The 17,487-nt window shown below is 37.6% G+C and overlaps 1 protein-coding gene across 1 annotated transcript; it reads left to right on the forward strand.

The window, feature by feature from the left end:
• Nucleotides 1-1,516: 1,516 nt before the first annotated feature.
• On the forward strand, nucleotides 1,517-16,540 carry CLUL1 (clusterin like 1). Its single transcript, XM_032680490.1, has 9 exons — nucleotides 1,517-1,616; nucleotides 2,519-2,628; nucleotides 3,917-4,065; nucleotides 5,898-6,065; nucleotides 8,038-8,482; nucleotides 9,609-9,746; nucleotides 12,780-12,994; nucleotides 14,068-14,238; nucleotides 16,020-16,540. The coding sequence occupies exons 2-8, from the start codon at nucleotides 2,526-2,528 to the stop codon at nucleotides 14,233-14,235; spliced, it is 1,386 nt and encodes a 461-aa protein (XP_032536381.1). The 5' UTR covers nucleotides 1,517-1,616; nucleotides 2,519-2,525; the 3' UTR covers nucleotides 14,236-14,238; nucleotides 16,020-16,540.
• The last annotated feature ends 947 nt before the right edge of the window (nucleotides 16,541-17,487 follow it).

A 17,487-nucleotide genomic window follows, 5' to 3' on the forward strand; every position in this document is an offset into this window, starting at 1 on the left:
TCCTGTGAACTATGAGTGATGTGTTGAAACTGCCCTTTTTGCTCTGGATTGAGTAAAGCTTTCTCTATATAGAGTCAAGTTGAGAAAGTCCAGCAGTAACTTTTGCTAGTAAATGAATAAAATGATAATAATGAATAAATAAATAAAAAGATAAATGTCAAAAATTAGTGGACAAACCCTTGCAGTGAAAGATTAAAATCTTTGTTAGGATTCATTAAACGTGTAGGCTAATAACACACATTTCACAAATGTTTGTAATAGATGGTCTTCCTTCTCTGTTTTCACTGTCTCCTGAGCCAAGCATGAGGCTCAGAGAGAGAAAGAAACTGCCCCTTCCACTTCAGCCCAAGACCCAGCAATGCTTAATAGTCTGGCCAGGAGATTGTAAAGTCTGCAAGGGTGTCTGCATGGTATTTCCATAAAACAGAACTTGAAAGGTTTTGGGTAGTGATGAGCCTTGGTCAAGGAGTTAGCAGCATTTCAATGAGACAGCAATTCATATAGATTACAACAAAACACATATTCCCTTCCATTCATCATTTTCAGAAAATAAGAATGGAGCTATCTTAATTTTTAATGCAAATTGAGAACTTGCAGTTCCCATTAGAGCTAACAGGTTCCTCACTCTTCCTGATAGCATGTTTAAAACCAAACTCCTCAACTCTCTTGTCTCAGCAGCATTAATCATGCTTGATCTTAACCACCAATCATCAATTGCCTTTCATGAATTATGAGGTAAACAAAAAAGAATGGGGTGCTTTCAAACTCCTGTTACAGGCATCCACTTTCCCCATCTCCTCTCTGACTACAAGGGAGTAATATTGATGAATATGACAATGTGAGATATGACTTGCTAACAATATTTGCCCATATTTTATATCAAGAATCTACTAGTATTTAAATATCTCATTTCAAAGTATACAAAACTTTGTAAAGGTCAGATGTATTCTGTACAGATCTCAGATATATTTCGCAGATACAGCTGAATAGCTGAAGAAAATAACATTAACAGGCCAAACCCCCAAAACATTGGCAAGTATAATGATGTACAAAATGCCAAAAATTTCTTATCTCATTTCAGAATCTACTCATATGCCAGACTGCATCTGGATTCCTGATTTTTTTTTCAACTCCTATACCTTCAGAAGATATACAAAGAAGGCTCTTACGTAATTCAGTGGTTTTTATAGCAAACTAAAACTATGCGGAAGAGATTAAACATTGGAAGCTATTTTTAACCAAACTAATGGTATCAATTTCACTAATATCATAAGCTGCAGGTGTCTCCTAAGGTAAAATGTAAGACGATGGAAGAGCTAGTAAGACAAAAGGCCACTGACTACAGAAAAACAGCAGTTCCAAATTACATTAAATTAGGCAATTCTGCCCAACACTCCCCCTGGTGGTTTTGCCCACGGAGATGAGCTTGAAGTCCTACACGCGAAAAATCCTCCAGCCTAACGACAAAACGTCCCGTTAATAGGATTAAGTACCTCTCATCAGATAAGTAGAACATGGCAAAATCCCTGACACTCCCAGAAATTAGATCAGAGCACAGCCCAGCCCCTTCCTGACGCAGGGAGCAATTTTGCAGAAGAGGTGTTTCAGTATTAATGGTAAATATACTGGGTTTTTTACTTTTCTTTGGTAATGGGTTTTTGTATTTCTTTGCAAAGTCACTTGGTCTTTCGCTATAAATGTAAAGGTACAATATGCAAGTAACTATAGAAGTAAATCCAGGCTATAAACAAATCCAGGCTTTTAATTTACATATGCACTTGTGGCTGATAATTGCATCTCCAGTAAGGCTATATTGGCTAACAAGAAGGCACTTAAATACTGTGTTCATTTAATCAGATGAGAACTATGAAGTGCAGTTGCATGATTTCTAAAAAATAAACCTTTCTCCTCTGCTTTTAGGAGGGAAATAAAGCAAATGACATTTCTTTCCCTTATTTTGTTAGAATTTCTTTCAGCTGCTGATCTGTTTGTTTACAAAACTGATCTAATTGCCAATTTCTTGGCACATCTATTATTACATCTCAAATAATAAGTCTTGTTTTGAAGGACAATGAAAGGAATCGCATGTTTGGACATAAGGAAGGAAATAACATTCCAGAAATTTCCCTTTTTAAAATTGACAATACTGTTTTAGCATGGATGCATTTATGCTATAAACTAAGGACACAGTGTGAAATCAGTAACTAGTGTTTTTCACAAGTTAGAAAAGGGACAGACTGAGCTGCATGAGCTTTTGGTTTTATATATGTATGTCCTGATTCTGTTAACCACTGTGCAAACCCAGTGGAATTCATCTAATTAATCTAAATAGATAATTACAAATGAGGTCAAGCTTCTTACTCATGTGTTTTCACTAAGAGTAGCATTTAGATGCATGCTATAGATCTTAGAAACCATAGTCAAAGACAAAAATAATGGGAACTTGTATAACGCTTGCATGTAGGCATTTGAACATCGTGACAATGTTTACATTTAACTGCACTGACCTGCTTTTTTAATAGAACATGAAGTCCTCTTGGATATTTATAATATATATGCTATGGCTGAATGGTCATCAGTGTGCACCAACAAAGCAGGAGGAAATGAATCTCCGGGAAAACCTGAAGCGTACGTATGCTTTTCTTTCTGGGGTGTGCTGGAGGGCCCTGGGCCCCAGTTGGCTAGTGCATTTTGACTTCCACACTCACTGGCTTCAAGACGTTCCACTTTCATGTATGGAGCTTAGAAACCATAATAAAGCTGACTGCTTTATGGGGACATAAGAACAAGCAGGATGAGAAAGTAAAGGGATTAACAGATAAGCAGCCCCTTGCAAAAAAAAAAAAAAAGTATTTACAGGACATTTACAGGTTATTTGGTCCCTCATAGATCATTAAAATATAAACTGAACTCAAAATTCAACAGATTTTGAACTATTTTGTTTGCTTAAATAATCCTTGAAAATGTTCACAATTATACACTTTGCTGAAAGGTGGCTTCTACAAATAATTTAAATAAAATTACTTAATTTAGAAAATAGCAGTTATTCTGCATATACACATCTCTAAGCATGGCTTTATTTTGTTGATAGAAACTCCAAGAGGATCAACCATTAAATATTTTTTTGTTTCAGTCTATATTAGTCATATTTCTGTAACAAACAAACAAAAAAAGTTAGATGTGAGCAAGAAAGATATAAAGGAAGAAATGACTGACATGTGCTTTTGGTATTCTCAGGGTGATGGGATTTTTACTTGTTTTATATAGCTCCAGTGCTATTCAGGGTATTTCTACAAAGGGAACAAATACAGATAAAGGGTAGGCAATCATGCATAGCTTCAAGGTGCAACATGTGGGCCAGCCCAAGCTTTCACCAAAAATGAGCATGACTTCACCGGAAGTCTAGAAAACAGGTTGAAGGCACCTGTAATCTACATTTTCAATATGTAAAGGGAATCTATCACAGGCTGCTATCAGATCAAAGATAAATATATAGATTATGTCATTAGAAAACTGATGGGTAATCCTTGGAGATATCCAAAACCCAGGATGAGGTTTTGGAGCAACTAGAGCAACCTGCTCTAGTTGATGCTGCTTTAAGCAGGGGGGCTGGACTCAATGACCTCCAAAGCTGCCTCCCAGCCTCAACTGTTCTGGGATTCAGTAATCAGCAGTGGTACAGTCAAATATATAGCTTGAGTTACATGCAGCTGATCCTTGCAAAGGCTCTGGGCCATATTCTTATCTGATGGAAAATGTCTTGGCTCAGTGTTATTCAGCATTCACTATCTCAAGATTTGGCTCTGCCACTGTAGGGAAATATAGAGCTGTTTCATTCTCCTTCATCAGCAGTGCATGACAATTTGCAATAGTGTTAAAATCTGATTAAGTCACTGTATAATTTGGCTTTTTTTAGAATTATCTGAAGTTGGAGAGAAGTATGTAGATGAAGAGGTAAAGAAAGCTTTGATTGGTATTAAGCAGATGAAAATTATGATGGAAAGAAATGAAGATAAGCACATAGATCTGATGAAAACCTTGAAGAAGAGCAGTGAAGAAAAACAGGTAATATAAGTGCATCTGGGGCTTTTTTTTGTTTGTGTTTTTGTTAGCTTGCAGCTATTTTTAATCAAAGATGAGGCAGGTTGTACAAGGATTTAGCCTCACTCCTGGAAGTAGTACAGCATGCCATTGTGCTCAGGCCAATAAGCAACACAGATGAGATCCCTTTTTCTCTCCCCTTTTCTGGAGAGAATGTAAATCACATTGTATGTACACTTTAAGCAGCATATGCCTCTTATGTGATCATAGGGTTGATAGAAAATCTGCTTCTGCCCCTTTGTCTTACTATCAGAAGAAAATCACACTCACTGCTCATTTCTAAAAATGCACCACTTCACTGAATTCACCCCAAGGCAACAGCAGGCAACTGTGTGACAGTGTTTTGTGTGGAAGGTCCAGCAGCTCTGCCCGTCATGTCTCTGAATACCTGAGGTCACAAGATGTTTCCCAGCTTGCTTGGCAAACTTCAGACCTTGAGGAAAAAATCAAAGCCACAAATGATAACATGCTCTAGAAAAAGTACAGTGAATCAGGGAAATTTCCAATGTCGTAGTGCAATGCCTAGGCTCAGAGCCGTGTGCTCAGATGATCTGAATAAACAGAGATTATCGTATAGTAAAAAAATTACAAAGATCCTAGCTTTTGGTTTCAATGAAGTTGAAGGAAAATTCCCTCTTGGCCTGACACCTGATAGTTAGTTTAAACTATTTGTACTAGCAAGCCAAAAAGTACCTGACAGCTTTCTAGCATCTTTAGGAACACCACTGCACTCTCACAATCAACACTCTTGTTAGCTCTTACTTGATGATTTCATTTATACAGAGCCTACATTGACAGTGAGAGTTCATAAAACACTGAATAAATGCATTAGAAAGATCAGAAAATAACTAAACATAGATTACGAAGATCACAGTTGCTGTCTCCATCAAGCACGTTCTGATAGAAGTTTTCTTTTCTATGAGCCTCTTCCCTACTGAAATGCTGCCAAAATGAATAAGCCCAACCAATTAAAGGTTTGTTTCATACTTAGGAACAACTTGGAACACTGTTTGGAAACCTAAACTATTAAAATATGTTGCAACTGCAGAGAGAAATTAATGATGTGCAATCTACTTCAATAGGAAGAAATTTTCTGTCTTTCCATTGCCAAGTCTATTCCAAAAATACTGTTTCTGATCTGCTCAGCTTTGTTCTCCACCTGATGAGGAAGGATCCAATAAATAGAAGCAGCATTGTAAAATGCATCTCGTTTCCCTTCATTATGGAAGGAGTGCCTCACACAAGAGCAGGAAGAAAATCCCTCTCTACAGTCTTTTGATTAGTATACTCCCAAACAGCAGAAACACTATACTTTCATATATTTCTGCATTAGAGAAAGACTTTATGTATGGCAAGGACCCAGCCTCATGGAATATTAATCCCTTAAAGAAGAGAGAAAGGCACTGTTAGTGGAACAGACGAATACTCTTCAGATGACATGAAAAAAATTATACAAGTTGAGCACACGACCACATGGGACGTTGAATTCTTCTTGCACAGAAAGATGTGTGGCTTTTTTCATTCCATTAGAGATCCTGGTAGACTGTAGAGATCCATTTGTTTCTGTAGGCTGTGCCTCCTGAGAGAATGACATCGGAAAAATCCTATAAGAAGAAGGTTTTCAATTTTCAGTTCCCTCCATACGTGACTGCAGCTGAGAAGATAACTTACCCTAATGGTTAGGCATTAGCAAAAATAAGGACCCCAAAATAGTCAAAATGAGTGATCAACACTAGGATAAGTACTTGGAACACTAATCTGAAAATTACCCTCAACTGAATCTTTCTCTTACTTAGCAAGCCTTGCGACTTATGGATGAAGTAAAGGCAAGATTGGAGGAAGAAGAAAGACAATGTCAAGTAGCCTTGAAAAATTTATGGGATGAGTGTGAATCTTGTTTAGAAAGTACCTGCATGAGATATTACACAACTTGCAAGCATGGTGTGTCAACCTTTAAAAGAAAGGTAGGAAGAAACTTTGTATCCAGAGAATACTTTTGAATTCACCTAAGAGTTTTATTTTATTTTCTCAACACCTAAATCTGTAGTTATATTGGGTTACTAATATTAATTTGATTTGGAGAGTATCGAAATGCGAAGTTATATGACAGGGATTATACGTGATTATATTCATTGGACGTTGAGCCAAAATGAGTTCAGTTGCACCCTGGCGAGATTCCATGGACACTGATTATTCCCCTGACTCCAACTGACTCATTACAGATATGCAATGTTTCCTCTCACAGTAGGACTTGCATTAGGATAGTCAATACCTATTTGTAAAAACCACCACATAGATTCTTTATGGTCCATCTGAAAATCGACCAAGATAAAAGTGTAGACATAGTTAGCAAAATTCCATTGGGAAAAAAAAATCTCCTACTTACACAACATCATTCTTTCCTATACTTATTTTAAATCAACTCTTGAAGTAACAAAAAAGCTCTAAAATGCTTAACTATTTTTTTTTAATAAAGGAACCTGTCATTAAAGGAGATTCCCCTACTTCTACCAGAAATAAAATATGCTTTCCTGGCTGGTAAATTATTATTATTACTACAAGATTTAATAAAATTGCAATCACTTTTTTTCTTTTTGTTTGGGCACATGCTTTAAGTGTAGCTTAACAAAAAATACTGCAATTACTGCAACTGAAATGTTAGCCAGATTACCTAGCTTTCACACCCCATGTGTTGAAAAATACAATAACTTAAAAATTAAACATACTGTGTTTCAGACAAGCTTTGGAGCAGAAGTGTATAACATTTGTGTATATTCTTAAACTAATTCAGGTTAAAATGTGGGAGATATTAAATTTAAGACTATCGGCGATACTTTTAGCTTTTTAGATACCACTCATGGATACCTCAAATGTATCTCTTGGACTTTCAAGAGGCCGTGGATGCTGAAATTATTGCAGTAAAAGTTATATACCACCTTGTCACTGTCTTTGACCCTCTTGGTAACTTCCTCAGTGAGCTATATGCCTTATTTGAAGCATTCAAAGTAAGAAAAATGCGATATGACCTAAATAATTAAAACAAAAAAAGGACAAAGAGGATAGCTGTGGGTGAGGACACACAGGCAGAGGGGGCAACACTGGCTTAGGCTGTTCCTGCAGTGCCGTTTCACAGTCCACCTTCCCTCTGAGCTGCACTAGCGGTCAGATTGAGATGATGATGTGATTTATTTTTTTTAAATGTATGTATATATCTGTCTATATCTATCTATAAGAATATCTGTCTATATCTATGTGTATGTGTTTAGCAGGGTGCTTCTTGATGCTTGCCTGTTTCCTAATCCCATGGAATGTGGCTCCAAAAAACACTCCATTGGCTCAGGGAAAAGTACTGTCTTAAAGCAGAGAGGGGAGCCAGTGGCTGAGACCAGTGGCTGAGGAACTGGGAACCCTGTATAGCAGAGTTGACACTCAGACTCTTCCATCATCAAACCATGGACTGAGAGTCACTGCTCTCTTGATTTTGCTGGGTTTCAGTTTGCAAAAGGATGTAAGGACTTGCCCATTGGCGAGAGTGGGCAGGCTTTTCACAAATCATGGCAAGAACAATCACCTTCTGTTCCCTACACTGCACATAAGTACACAGAAATGCATCTCACATCTTTCCAAGATAAAGTCCAAATTGTTTGTTGGAAGAAATCTGAATGCTGATACTTTGAGCCTCCACAGATTAAAGGGCAACTGGTAACCTTTTTACTCCAGATCTGATTTGGAGTAAAATTAATGCTAATGATTTAGATTGAATGTACTTCCCCTCTTTAGGGTCTAGTGTCTTAAATTACTTCAGAGAATACGCTGTGTTTGCAGTTATTAAGATGTAATTGTTTCTACGGGTGTTTGAAAAAGAAAAATTAGAACCTGAGAGAAGACAAACTGGTAACTTGTCAGGCAGCTGATCTGTCTCCTTCTCATACACAGGTTGAAGATTTTTTGAGGAAAATACCTCCCCTCATTTTCACTTTTCATGAGGATCAAGGAAAAGACATCCAGTTTAATGAAAAGTCTGAGAAAGAAGATACCCAGCTAGTAAAAATGGAAGATTTATTTAGCCAACTATTATCAGATGTGGGCTCAATATTTGACAGAAGTTTCATTTTTTTCAAGCACATGCAAAAAGAATTTGACCAGTCTTTTCAGACGTATTTCATGTCTGATCTAGACTTGAATGAGTCCCCCAGCATGGCAGCTTTACCTGAGGACACCACCAGAAATGACGGCTCACAAAAAGGCTGGGCTATGCCTGGCTTTTTACAGATAGTTTTTGATTTCAGTAGGACCGTGTTTGAAGGTGTCAGTGAGGTGATTACTGATGTATTTGATGAATACAGAGACTATAGAAGAGATTTGCCAGAACAAACCAAAGGCAAGTGTTAGAAAATGAAAACCAACTGCACCGTCAAAGACATCAAACATTTTGGGATTGCTAAACTATGGTTAATGATTCAGCTTCCATTATTTTAGTGTGAGATACTGTAAGGAAGCTCTGGAGGTTTTCTTGGTTAAAGAGACATGGGGTAAAGATAACTCTTATCAGTTAAATGAACAAGTCACCTAGAAATCTCAGAGAAATATTGCAGGGAGACTTGTGGATCCTACACAGCCTGATTTTCATGGCACTTCTCAAACCATTTGCAAGAGTTCCTCAGGAGCCCCTGCATTCAGGACAGATGCAAGGCTGACTGACACATTTAATCTCAGCGTTTGTCAGGATATGATTTGTATCATCTCTTATTGACAGGTCACCAATTCTAAAAAATTAGAGTAATACCATGAGATGTCAAGACATATCCCTGCCCTTGCCAAATGATGTTAAGTTCAGCTTGACAGCTGCAAGTTCCAGTCTACTGCAGCAATGTAATGTCCCAATCAAATACCGGTCAAATAAAGACCAGCCATCAGGTTTTTCATTGACCAGAAAATTCTGGGCATACCAGTGGTGATAACTCTCAGTGAAGGGAAAGAAACATGGCCAAGTTTTAGAATACAAATAAGCTTTATATTTTACTTGTGAAAAAGTAGAGTAAACATCATTTAAATACGTGTTGGTGCCTGTCTATAGGGAGATCGCAGTGAGCACATGCCATAACCCTGAGTGGCAGGTGACATAACCGTTATACGATCATCAGGAAATATAAAGTTAAGTGATTCTTCAACAGAGTTTCAAAATTTTTTTTCTGTATCAGGAGCCATGTCACCTCAGAAATAAGTTTTGGTACTGTGCTCTCATCTAGCTGTATGTGATTATGAAACATCTTGACTTCTAAGGGTCAAAAAGATCTTATCAGAACGCAGATGTTGTAGAAACAAATAATGTGTAATAATATTAGTAATTTTTGGTTATTAGTGGGGAATACACTACAATGTCTTTGTTAGGGAATATACTACAGTGGCATGAATTCTTTGAAAGAACTCAGACTAGGTAATGAATATGTATTTATCAAGACTCTTAAGCTTAATGGCAGTCTAAAAATACTACGACTTCATTGCAGATCCTGACAGAAGTGGCATGTTCTCAAAAATTGTGCCAGGGCACCAGAGACCTCAGTGCAGGGAGCTTCGGGAGAACTCCTCTGGATGCCCACAGTTTCATGAGAGATGTCAGAAATGCCAAGACAATCTTTTGCATGGTAAAGAGCTATTTTTCTTGTTTTTCTTCTGTAATGCATTGATTCCTGGTTTGTAGATTTTGAGGCTGTCATTTTCTACTGCACTGTCTTCATAGTTTTGGAATTAATATTCAATCACTGAGTTTTTACTGTAACTACAGGGACAATCACCATTCCTCAGTCCAGATGATTTCTATTAGCTTTCCCCACTGTCTCCACAGAGTGTCACTATAACTCAGTTGTTAACATACCGCTGGTGGTCCAAAGAGATGTTCCAAGTCTATAACAAAACACCGATATATTTGGTTGGAGCTGACCATCCTGCAAAGACACAAGATGTCAGTCAGCAATCGATCCTCCCTGGGTGCAGCAGTGCTGAGCAGAAAGTGAGGAGAAGCTCAAACTCCTGACACTTGCTTCTCCTGCTGACAATCAGGTGTAACATCAGATAACACTCAGCTCCTCACAAGGAAAGCAAGAGCTTGTAATTACTCTTTGTTGAATGATGTTAGCAAACAGGGCTGACAAAAAGGGGATTTCATGTCAGTATGTAAGGAGATGGCAGAGCCCTGGTATGTGTCCTCCATGGGCACCTCAAAAAAATTCAGGCTGCATCATCTAGAACTCCCACTGCAGCATAACACATCTGTATTTCTATAATTATTTAGGTCTTAAAAGCTAGAAAACGTGCTTAAACTCAAATGTTTTCAGAATATCTCCAGTGTGGCAAATATTAATGATACACTGACACATTTTGAAAAGAATATCAGATCACTAAAAATATTTTTTTTATCTACACCTGTGTATTACAGATACCAGTTTGTATCTGTGATTACTTTATTATCAGCCTAAAGGTGTCCCTTGACAATATTATTGCACAGAAAACAAATTGAATTTTTCTGGAGTAATTTTTGTATAGGTTTAATAAAATGTTCTTGTTTAATATCCATATTCCTGTAAAAAAAACCCCAGGAATCTTCAGTTCTGAATTCATTGAAGATGATGTCTAGTTATTGTTAGATAAATATTAGGTCTTAATATTCAACAGGAATACTAACATACATTACAGGCTTTCTTGTAATAACCTGTGATAAAAAGTCATAGAATAGTTTGGTTGGGTAGGGACCTTTACAGGTCATCTAGTCTGAGCCCCCTGCAATGAGCAGGAACATACTTATCTAGATCAGGTTGCTCAGAGCCCCATCCAATCTGACCTTGAATGTTTCCAGAGATGGGACATCTATCATCTCTCTAGGCAATTTGTTTCCATGTTTTACCACCCTCATTGTAAAAAAAGCCTTCTTTATATCTAGTCTAAATACATCCTCTTTCAGTTTAAAGTCATTACCCCTTGTCCTCAGGCCCTGATAAGAAGTTTGTCCTTATTCAGGTACTGAAGGCCACAAATTTTCTTCAAAGGCCACAGTAAGTCTCCCTGGAATCTTCTCTTCTCTAAGCTGAATAACCCCAAGTCTCTCAGTCTCTCCTCTTAAGAGAAGTGCTCCAGCCCTCTGATCATCTTTGTGTCCCTCCTCTGGACTCACTCCAACAGGTCCATATCTTTCTGTGCTGAGGACTCCAGACCTGCATGCAGTACTCCAGAGGTCTCACGAGAGTGGAGTGATCTGCTGACCATGATTCTTTTGTTGCAGCCCAGGATACAGTTGGGTTTCTGGGAAGAAGCGCGCGTTGCTGGCTCATGTCCAGCCTCTCATCCACCAGCACCTCCAAGTCCTTCTTGGCAGGGCTGCTCTCAATCCCCTCATTCCCCAGTCTGTGTTGATACTGGGGGTTGCATCAACCCAGTTGCGGCACCTTGCACTTGGACGTGTTGAACCTCATGAGGCTCCCATGGGCCGACTTCTCCAGCTCCTCCAGGTCCCTCGGGATGACATCCTGTCCTTCAGGCATGTCAACAGCACCATTCAGCTTGGTGTCATCCGTAAACTTGCTGAGGGTGCACTCGATCTCACTGTTGATGTAATTTATGAAGACACTAAACAGTACTGGTCCCAACATGGGCCCCCAAGGGACATCACTAGTCACTGATCTCTATCTGGACACTGTGCTGTTGACCATTCCCCTCTGGGTCTGACCAACCAGACAATTCTTCATCCACCAAGCAGTCCACCCATCAAATACATCTTTCTCCAATTTAGGGAGAAGAATTTTGTGGGGGACCACGTAAAAGGCTTTACAGAAGTCCAGATAAATGACATCTCTAACCCTTTCCTTGTCCACTGATGTAGTCACTCCATCATAGGAGCCCACCAGGTTGGTCATGCAGGACTTGCACTTAGTGAAGTTGTGCTGGCTGTCCCAAATTACCTCCCTGTTCTCCATGTGCCTTAGCAGAGCTTCTAGGAGAATCTCTCCTATGATCTTCCCAGGCACAGAGATGAGGCTGACAGGGTGGCAGTTCCCAGGGTACTCCTTACTACCCTTTTTTAAAATAGTGCAATATTTCCCTTTTGCAAGTCACTAGAGACTTCACCTGTCTGCCAGGACTTCTCAAATATCATGGAGAGTGGTTTGGCTACTACATCACTCAATTCCCTCAGGACTCATCAACTCCAACAGTCTTACATACATATATTCAGTTTCCTCATGTGGTCTCAAAACCGACCTTCTCTTCCAGAGGGAGGAACTTTGCTCCCCCAGTCCCTGCCTTGCAGTTTATATACCTGGGATAGATTGACAATGGAATATGAGCAATTAAAAAAAACCCATAATGTATAAGGAGATTCTGATGTTGCTGTATGCAAAATCTACCAAATCTATTTAGCATAAGAGAAAATCTATAGCCATGAAATACAATATAAACCTTAAATTACTTGGTAAGTCGTTGTAATATAATAAATGGGATAATAAATCCTTTTAGTCACTGTGAGCCTAAACTAAATCTATCAAGAAAGGTAAGCAAGAATTATTCTTTTTTTCAGCATTACTTAAAGACCAACCCAAACCACGCCTGTTTGCTAGACTTTTTTACAGTTTTCATTACTTCAGATAGAAGAGACAAAGTACAAAACATAATACTGTATTTTCTAACAGATTGCCCAAACGTTCCTGAGCTGCACATAAAATTTGATGAAGCCTTTAAGCTGGTTAACCTCTCAGGGGAGCAGTATGAGCAGATTCTCCAGGTGGTTCGGCATCACACAGAAGACACTTCCTACTTGTTGACCAAAATGAAAGAAAGATTTGGGTGGGTGTCTGAGTTATCCAACATGACCATCGGACCAGAAAGCATTTTCAATATAGTTAAGGTAAGGGTTGTCTTCTGAAGGGAGTTATTGCTGCCTTTGACCTGCACTTTGCTCATATTTACTTTCTTGGGGGTTTGGGATGTTTGCACATGTGTAATGTCTGGTTGTACAACACAACATTCCTATTCATCTTGAATTTGTGTATGCTTGATAATCCTTTGATGAGCTGAAACTCCTGAGGTTAGAAACTATTTTCTTCTAAATCCTTTCAGCCTGATGCATGGCTGACAGGCTAACCTGAATCACTGTCTGATAAGAGTAAATTGACACTAGTAGCTTTGACTGGCCTCAGATTACCTTCACAGATAAATTGCACTGCAGTCAGTAACACATCTTCATTGGATCGATGAATATCTAGCTGTCTATGTTGGTACCTATATATTCCAAAGTTCAAAGAAGGCAAATGTTAGACAGATTCTTGCAGTGGAAGCTGCATATGTTTGACAGCATCTGTCAATATTCCAATAAGTACATCATGACTAATTGTATCTCACACACCAGAATACATCCAAGGTAAATTCAATCAATTTTCCTGGGCAAGGGAGGAATTCTCCTTTCCTACTCAGAAATACAATGTACTACTATTATGACAAAAACTATACAAAATCATGGTGCAAACCACAAAAAATAAAGCACAAAATAGGTACAAGGGGACAGGCACACTTTCTCAACTCAGTCTGAGCTATCTGTTTGAGGAAAATAAAGTCTGGTTTAGAAAAACACAAAGGAATACATAACTTCAACCACACAAAAGTTGTACTGAAATTAGTGGGACAACTTACAAGTTTTCATTAGGAGAAGTTCTTTATAGATGGAGTTCATGGTATAAATATTAACATGCTTTAATATGGTCTTGTATTGCCATGTCAGCTCTTTCTGCCACCTACAATAAGCTTTGGCATTAATTCAGACACCCACTGTCTTTTCAGAAGAAAGCAATTTAAAGAAAGTAGAGAGGTCTAAATTATTCCTCTATTTAATTTTCCCTTATTAAAGACAGTGGGCACAGTAGGTATAAACAAAACTGAAAGTACTCAGTAGTTTGTAGTGTCTAAAGTACTGATTTCTTCTAGGTGGTACCTGGGGATCCCTCCAGTAAAAATGAAACTGTGGTAGATGTGAATATTCTGACTTCTCCTACTTTCACCATTAAAGTTCCTCCCAATTTAGACCCAGAGAGTGCTGAATTCATTGAATATGTAGCTGGGAAAGCACTGCAACTGTATAAGCAGAATTTCTAAGTGGTAAGTTCATTCTTTGTCCTTTCATGGAAAACAAAATTCTTCCTAACAGGTGTTTACATTGCAATAAACTTTACTTGGAACAGAATTCAGTCATGGTATATACAAGACAGAAATGACATATTGATTAAGACAAACAGAAGCGTTATGGAAAACAGAAACAAACACTCAATGTTCTAGCCTGCAAACACAGACACAATGATATTAAATGATTTGTCTTATTTAACTGTGAAACCTTCGATCTTTAAGTAACATCTGGGATGAGGTAATGTGATGATAAATATTTCTTTAGAAAAGAATTGCCTCACAACCACAGTCCGCTGTCTTGGCATCAAAAACCATGTCTTTGTGTTTATTCATCATGAATGAACTGGAATTGCCCCTCTTCATTATGTTTTTTATTTTCAGTGGTGTTTAAGAGCATGCTTGTATTATTTTTCATGATAAAGGACTGCAAAGTGAGAACCACTACCAGGACTTGAAAGATCTGTCTTATCATAACGTTTCTCCATTAGCAGCACTCTGCTCAGATTAGCAGTGTAAACAGAATCTGCAGTTCAACTTGCAGGAACATGCACAGAAAGATCCTTCTCACAGGCTTCTAACCATTTTTGTAGAAGTCTCCCTCCATGTTTAAGGGATTTCCAGATGAGGAAGGAAGAACCAGTTAGGCAGGCAGGCAGGGATTAAAAAATGCTACATATTCTCTAACCCAACAGGGAATCTCCAGGAAAGATGGGGTGGCATCATGCTGCTTGTAAGCCACCCTTCCCTGGGTTTCCCTTCCCAGGGGGCCCTGGGATGCACAGGTTTAGTGACCTCTTACAAGTGGATTTACCAGGGGACAGAGCTGCAAGACTCATGAGACCTTTAGGCAAATCACTATGTTTTCCCCCCAGTCCTCTGAATAGGATGAGATTTGGACACAGCTCCTTTTTAGGTCATTGGGTGTCTGAAATCCTCAACTCAGCAATTGAAGCATGACCTGAACACAAAGAGAAGTCCGAGGAGGCATGTAAAAAGCATTCAACATTAACAAAGTAGATGAAGAAAATTTCAGTATTTTGTGTTAACTCTGGTTATTCTCTTGAGGTTAGACGTACAATTTTTAAAGAGATGAAAGAAATCATTCCCACCAGAGAGGCTGAGGTGGGTTGCAGAATTTGGGCATAATACAATAAGCCTCACTATGAACTTTGTTTAGGTAAATATTGGTGAAATGATGAGTATATTATATTTAAAATACAAACATTTCTAATATTTACAAACGTATCAAATAAAACGTTCAAACAGTTTCTGTACAAACTTTCTTCAAAATTCCCTGTAATTGATATGCACTTATTAACAATACATACTCTTTCAGATCATGGAACAGTAATCTTCAAGGCCTAATAATGAGAATAATTATTTCCTTAATCTGATTATGATTTTTAGCCTGAATTTTAGTCTGATTTTTCTGTGCAACATATCTTGTGTAGCCATTTCATACCTGAGAAAAGTAAGTGGCTTTGATTTCCAAATCACACTACCGTTTTACCTTCAGTTTGCACAAGATTACACGTTCACATGAAAATGTGGTGATAAAAAAACGAGTTAAAAGTCTACAAGAAAATGGAAAGACCTATAAGAATGAAAAAGAGGGAAAAAAAACATTTCTCTTTGGTTTTTATGTCATTTATGTTTCTATAGTAGGACACTGACACATTCCACATATACTAATTTTTCTAACATATTTTTCTCAATCCAAAACCAAAATGTATAATTTCTTTTTTTTTTCCTCCTAGGAAAGAAGATGTGTGAAATCTTTCTTCCTTGACCACTATGGTTGAAATACCCCTATGCTCAACATACAGCTAATTGTTAAATTATTATGGTTAAAATAGTTGCATCTAAATAAAATTTTGCTTAGTAAATACTGTGACATATGAGCTATCAACCAAAGACTGTAGAAATCTTTTAAATCAAAACCAAAACAAATCCATTTTAATATTCATTTATTTAAATAAAATCTTATTTATGTTGTAAATTAGGTAATCTTTGATAATGAGCTATGGGTCTGGTTATCCAAATATTTAAGAAAATAATCAGCTGTAAGCATACAAGTAATTTCTATTTGCATGCTTGAATTCAAGCACATTCTTAATCATTTTCAAGATTGGTCCCTACAGATGTTGCACATTCAGCTAAGTTTGAATCAACCAGATTTCCATATGAATGTAGCATATTATTTTGTGATGAAAATGTTCCATTTCTTCTTTCAGTTGCTTTTGATGTTTATTGTGTACATTAAATGACTTTTCTGAATATGCAGTACTGTTTTCTGTAGTAAGTTTTCTGCTTTTGGCATTTCTTACTTGTAGTTTGCCTCTGGAGTTTATTTTTTAATTAACTAACAGCCTTTATCAGTAAAGAAGTTCATTTTTTCCAAAATTATACACATTAGCTTTCAATGGTATTTGTAAATTATAATAAAGGTTAAGAACTGATATATCACTCAGCTAGAAGCAGAGCTCTAGGTGATTTAGTTTCATTTGCTGTGCTCAGTATTTCTAAGCATTGTTTGCATACAGATATATGCACCATTTTTGACTGTATCCCTGCTAAATAAATGGTATTAATTTCAAAGTGTACAAAACCATCTATATTAGATATGAATATAGAAAAATATCCACACCCTAGTTATACTTTATGTTTTCCTTTACTTCTATACATACAAGGAAGTATACAAATTTATACAAGAAAAAGGTCATTTAATTGTTTTAAATTGTGGGAAAGATGATTTTCTGCCTGCTGCAAGGAAAAGTAGCATTTTCTAATCCACAGTCCTCTGTTTTCCCTAACTTCCATCTTATATACCTGTATTACAGGCTCCTAATCGTGAGAGATTAGCAGTCATAACTCCTGTAATCACACCAGTGGTCAGAAAGCCGGGCTTTATCTGAGAGATAAGTGACTCTTACAAAATGCTTGACTTCTAAGAGATACTAAAAAAGAAATATTCAGAGAAGAGTCAGTTTGTTCTGACTAGCAGAGATTACACCTAGAAAATTTTCAGAGGACACCACATTGGGAACAGTTGTCATCAGACACAAGTCAGGATGCAAAATGACACAGACACAGGAGAAGCTGAGATCAACAAGATGAGACTCAATAAAAGTTAGTGCTGCGTACTACCTTCAGTGAGAAAGCAAATGTGTCAGTACAATACACAGCAGAAAGCTGATGACAAGGTATGGCATGAAAGGATCTTGG

Source organism: Chiroxiphia lanceolata, chromosome 1 (genome assembly GCF_009829145.1).
Source record: "Chiroxiphia lanceolata isolate bChiLan1 chromosome 1, bChiLan1.pri, whole genome shotgun sequence".
Taxonomy (NCBI): Eukaryota; Metazoa; Chordata; class Aves; order Passeriformes; family Pipridae; genus Chiroxiphia; species Chiroxiphia lanceolata.

Excerpts from the sequence above, each read along its gene's own strand:
- CLUL1 (XM_032680490.1), top strand. The coding sequence starts at position 2,526 with ATGAAGTCCTCTTGGATATTTATAATATATATGCTATGGCTGAATGGT. Across the intron at positions 8,483-9,608 it reads TTTGCCAGAACAAACCAAAG|ATCCTGACAGAAGTGGCATG; the intron begins GCAAGTGTTAGA and ends ACTTCATTGCAG. Across the intron at positions 9,747-12,779 it reads CCAAGACAATCTTTTGCATG|ATTGCCCAAACGTTCCTGAG; the intron begins GTAAAGAGCTAT and ends ATTTTCTAACAG.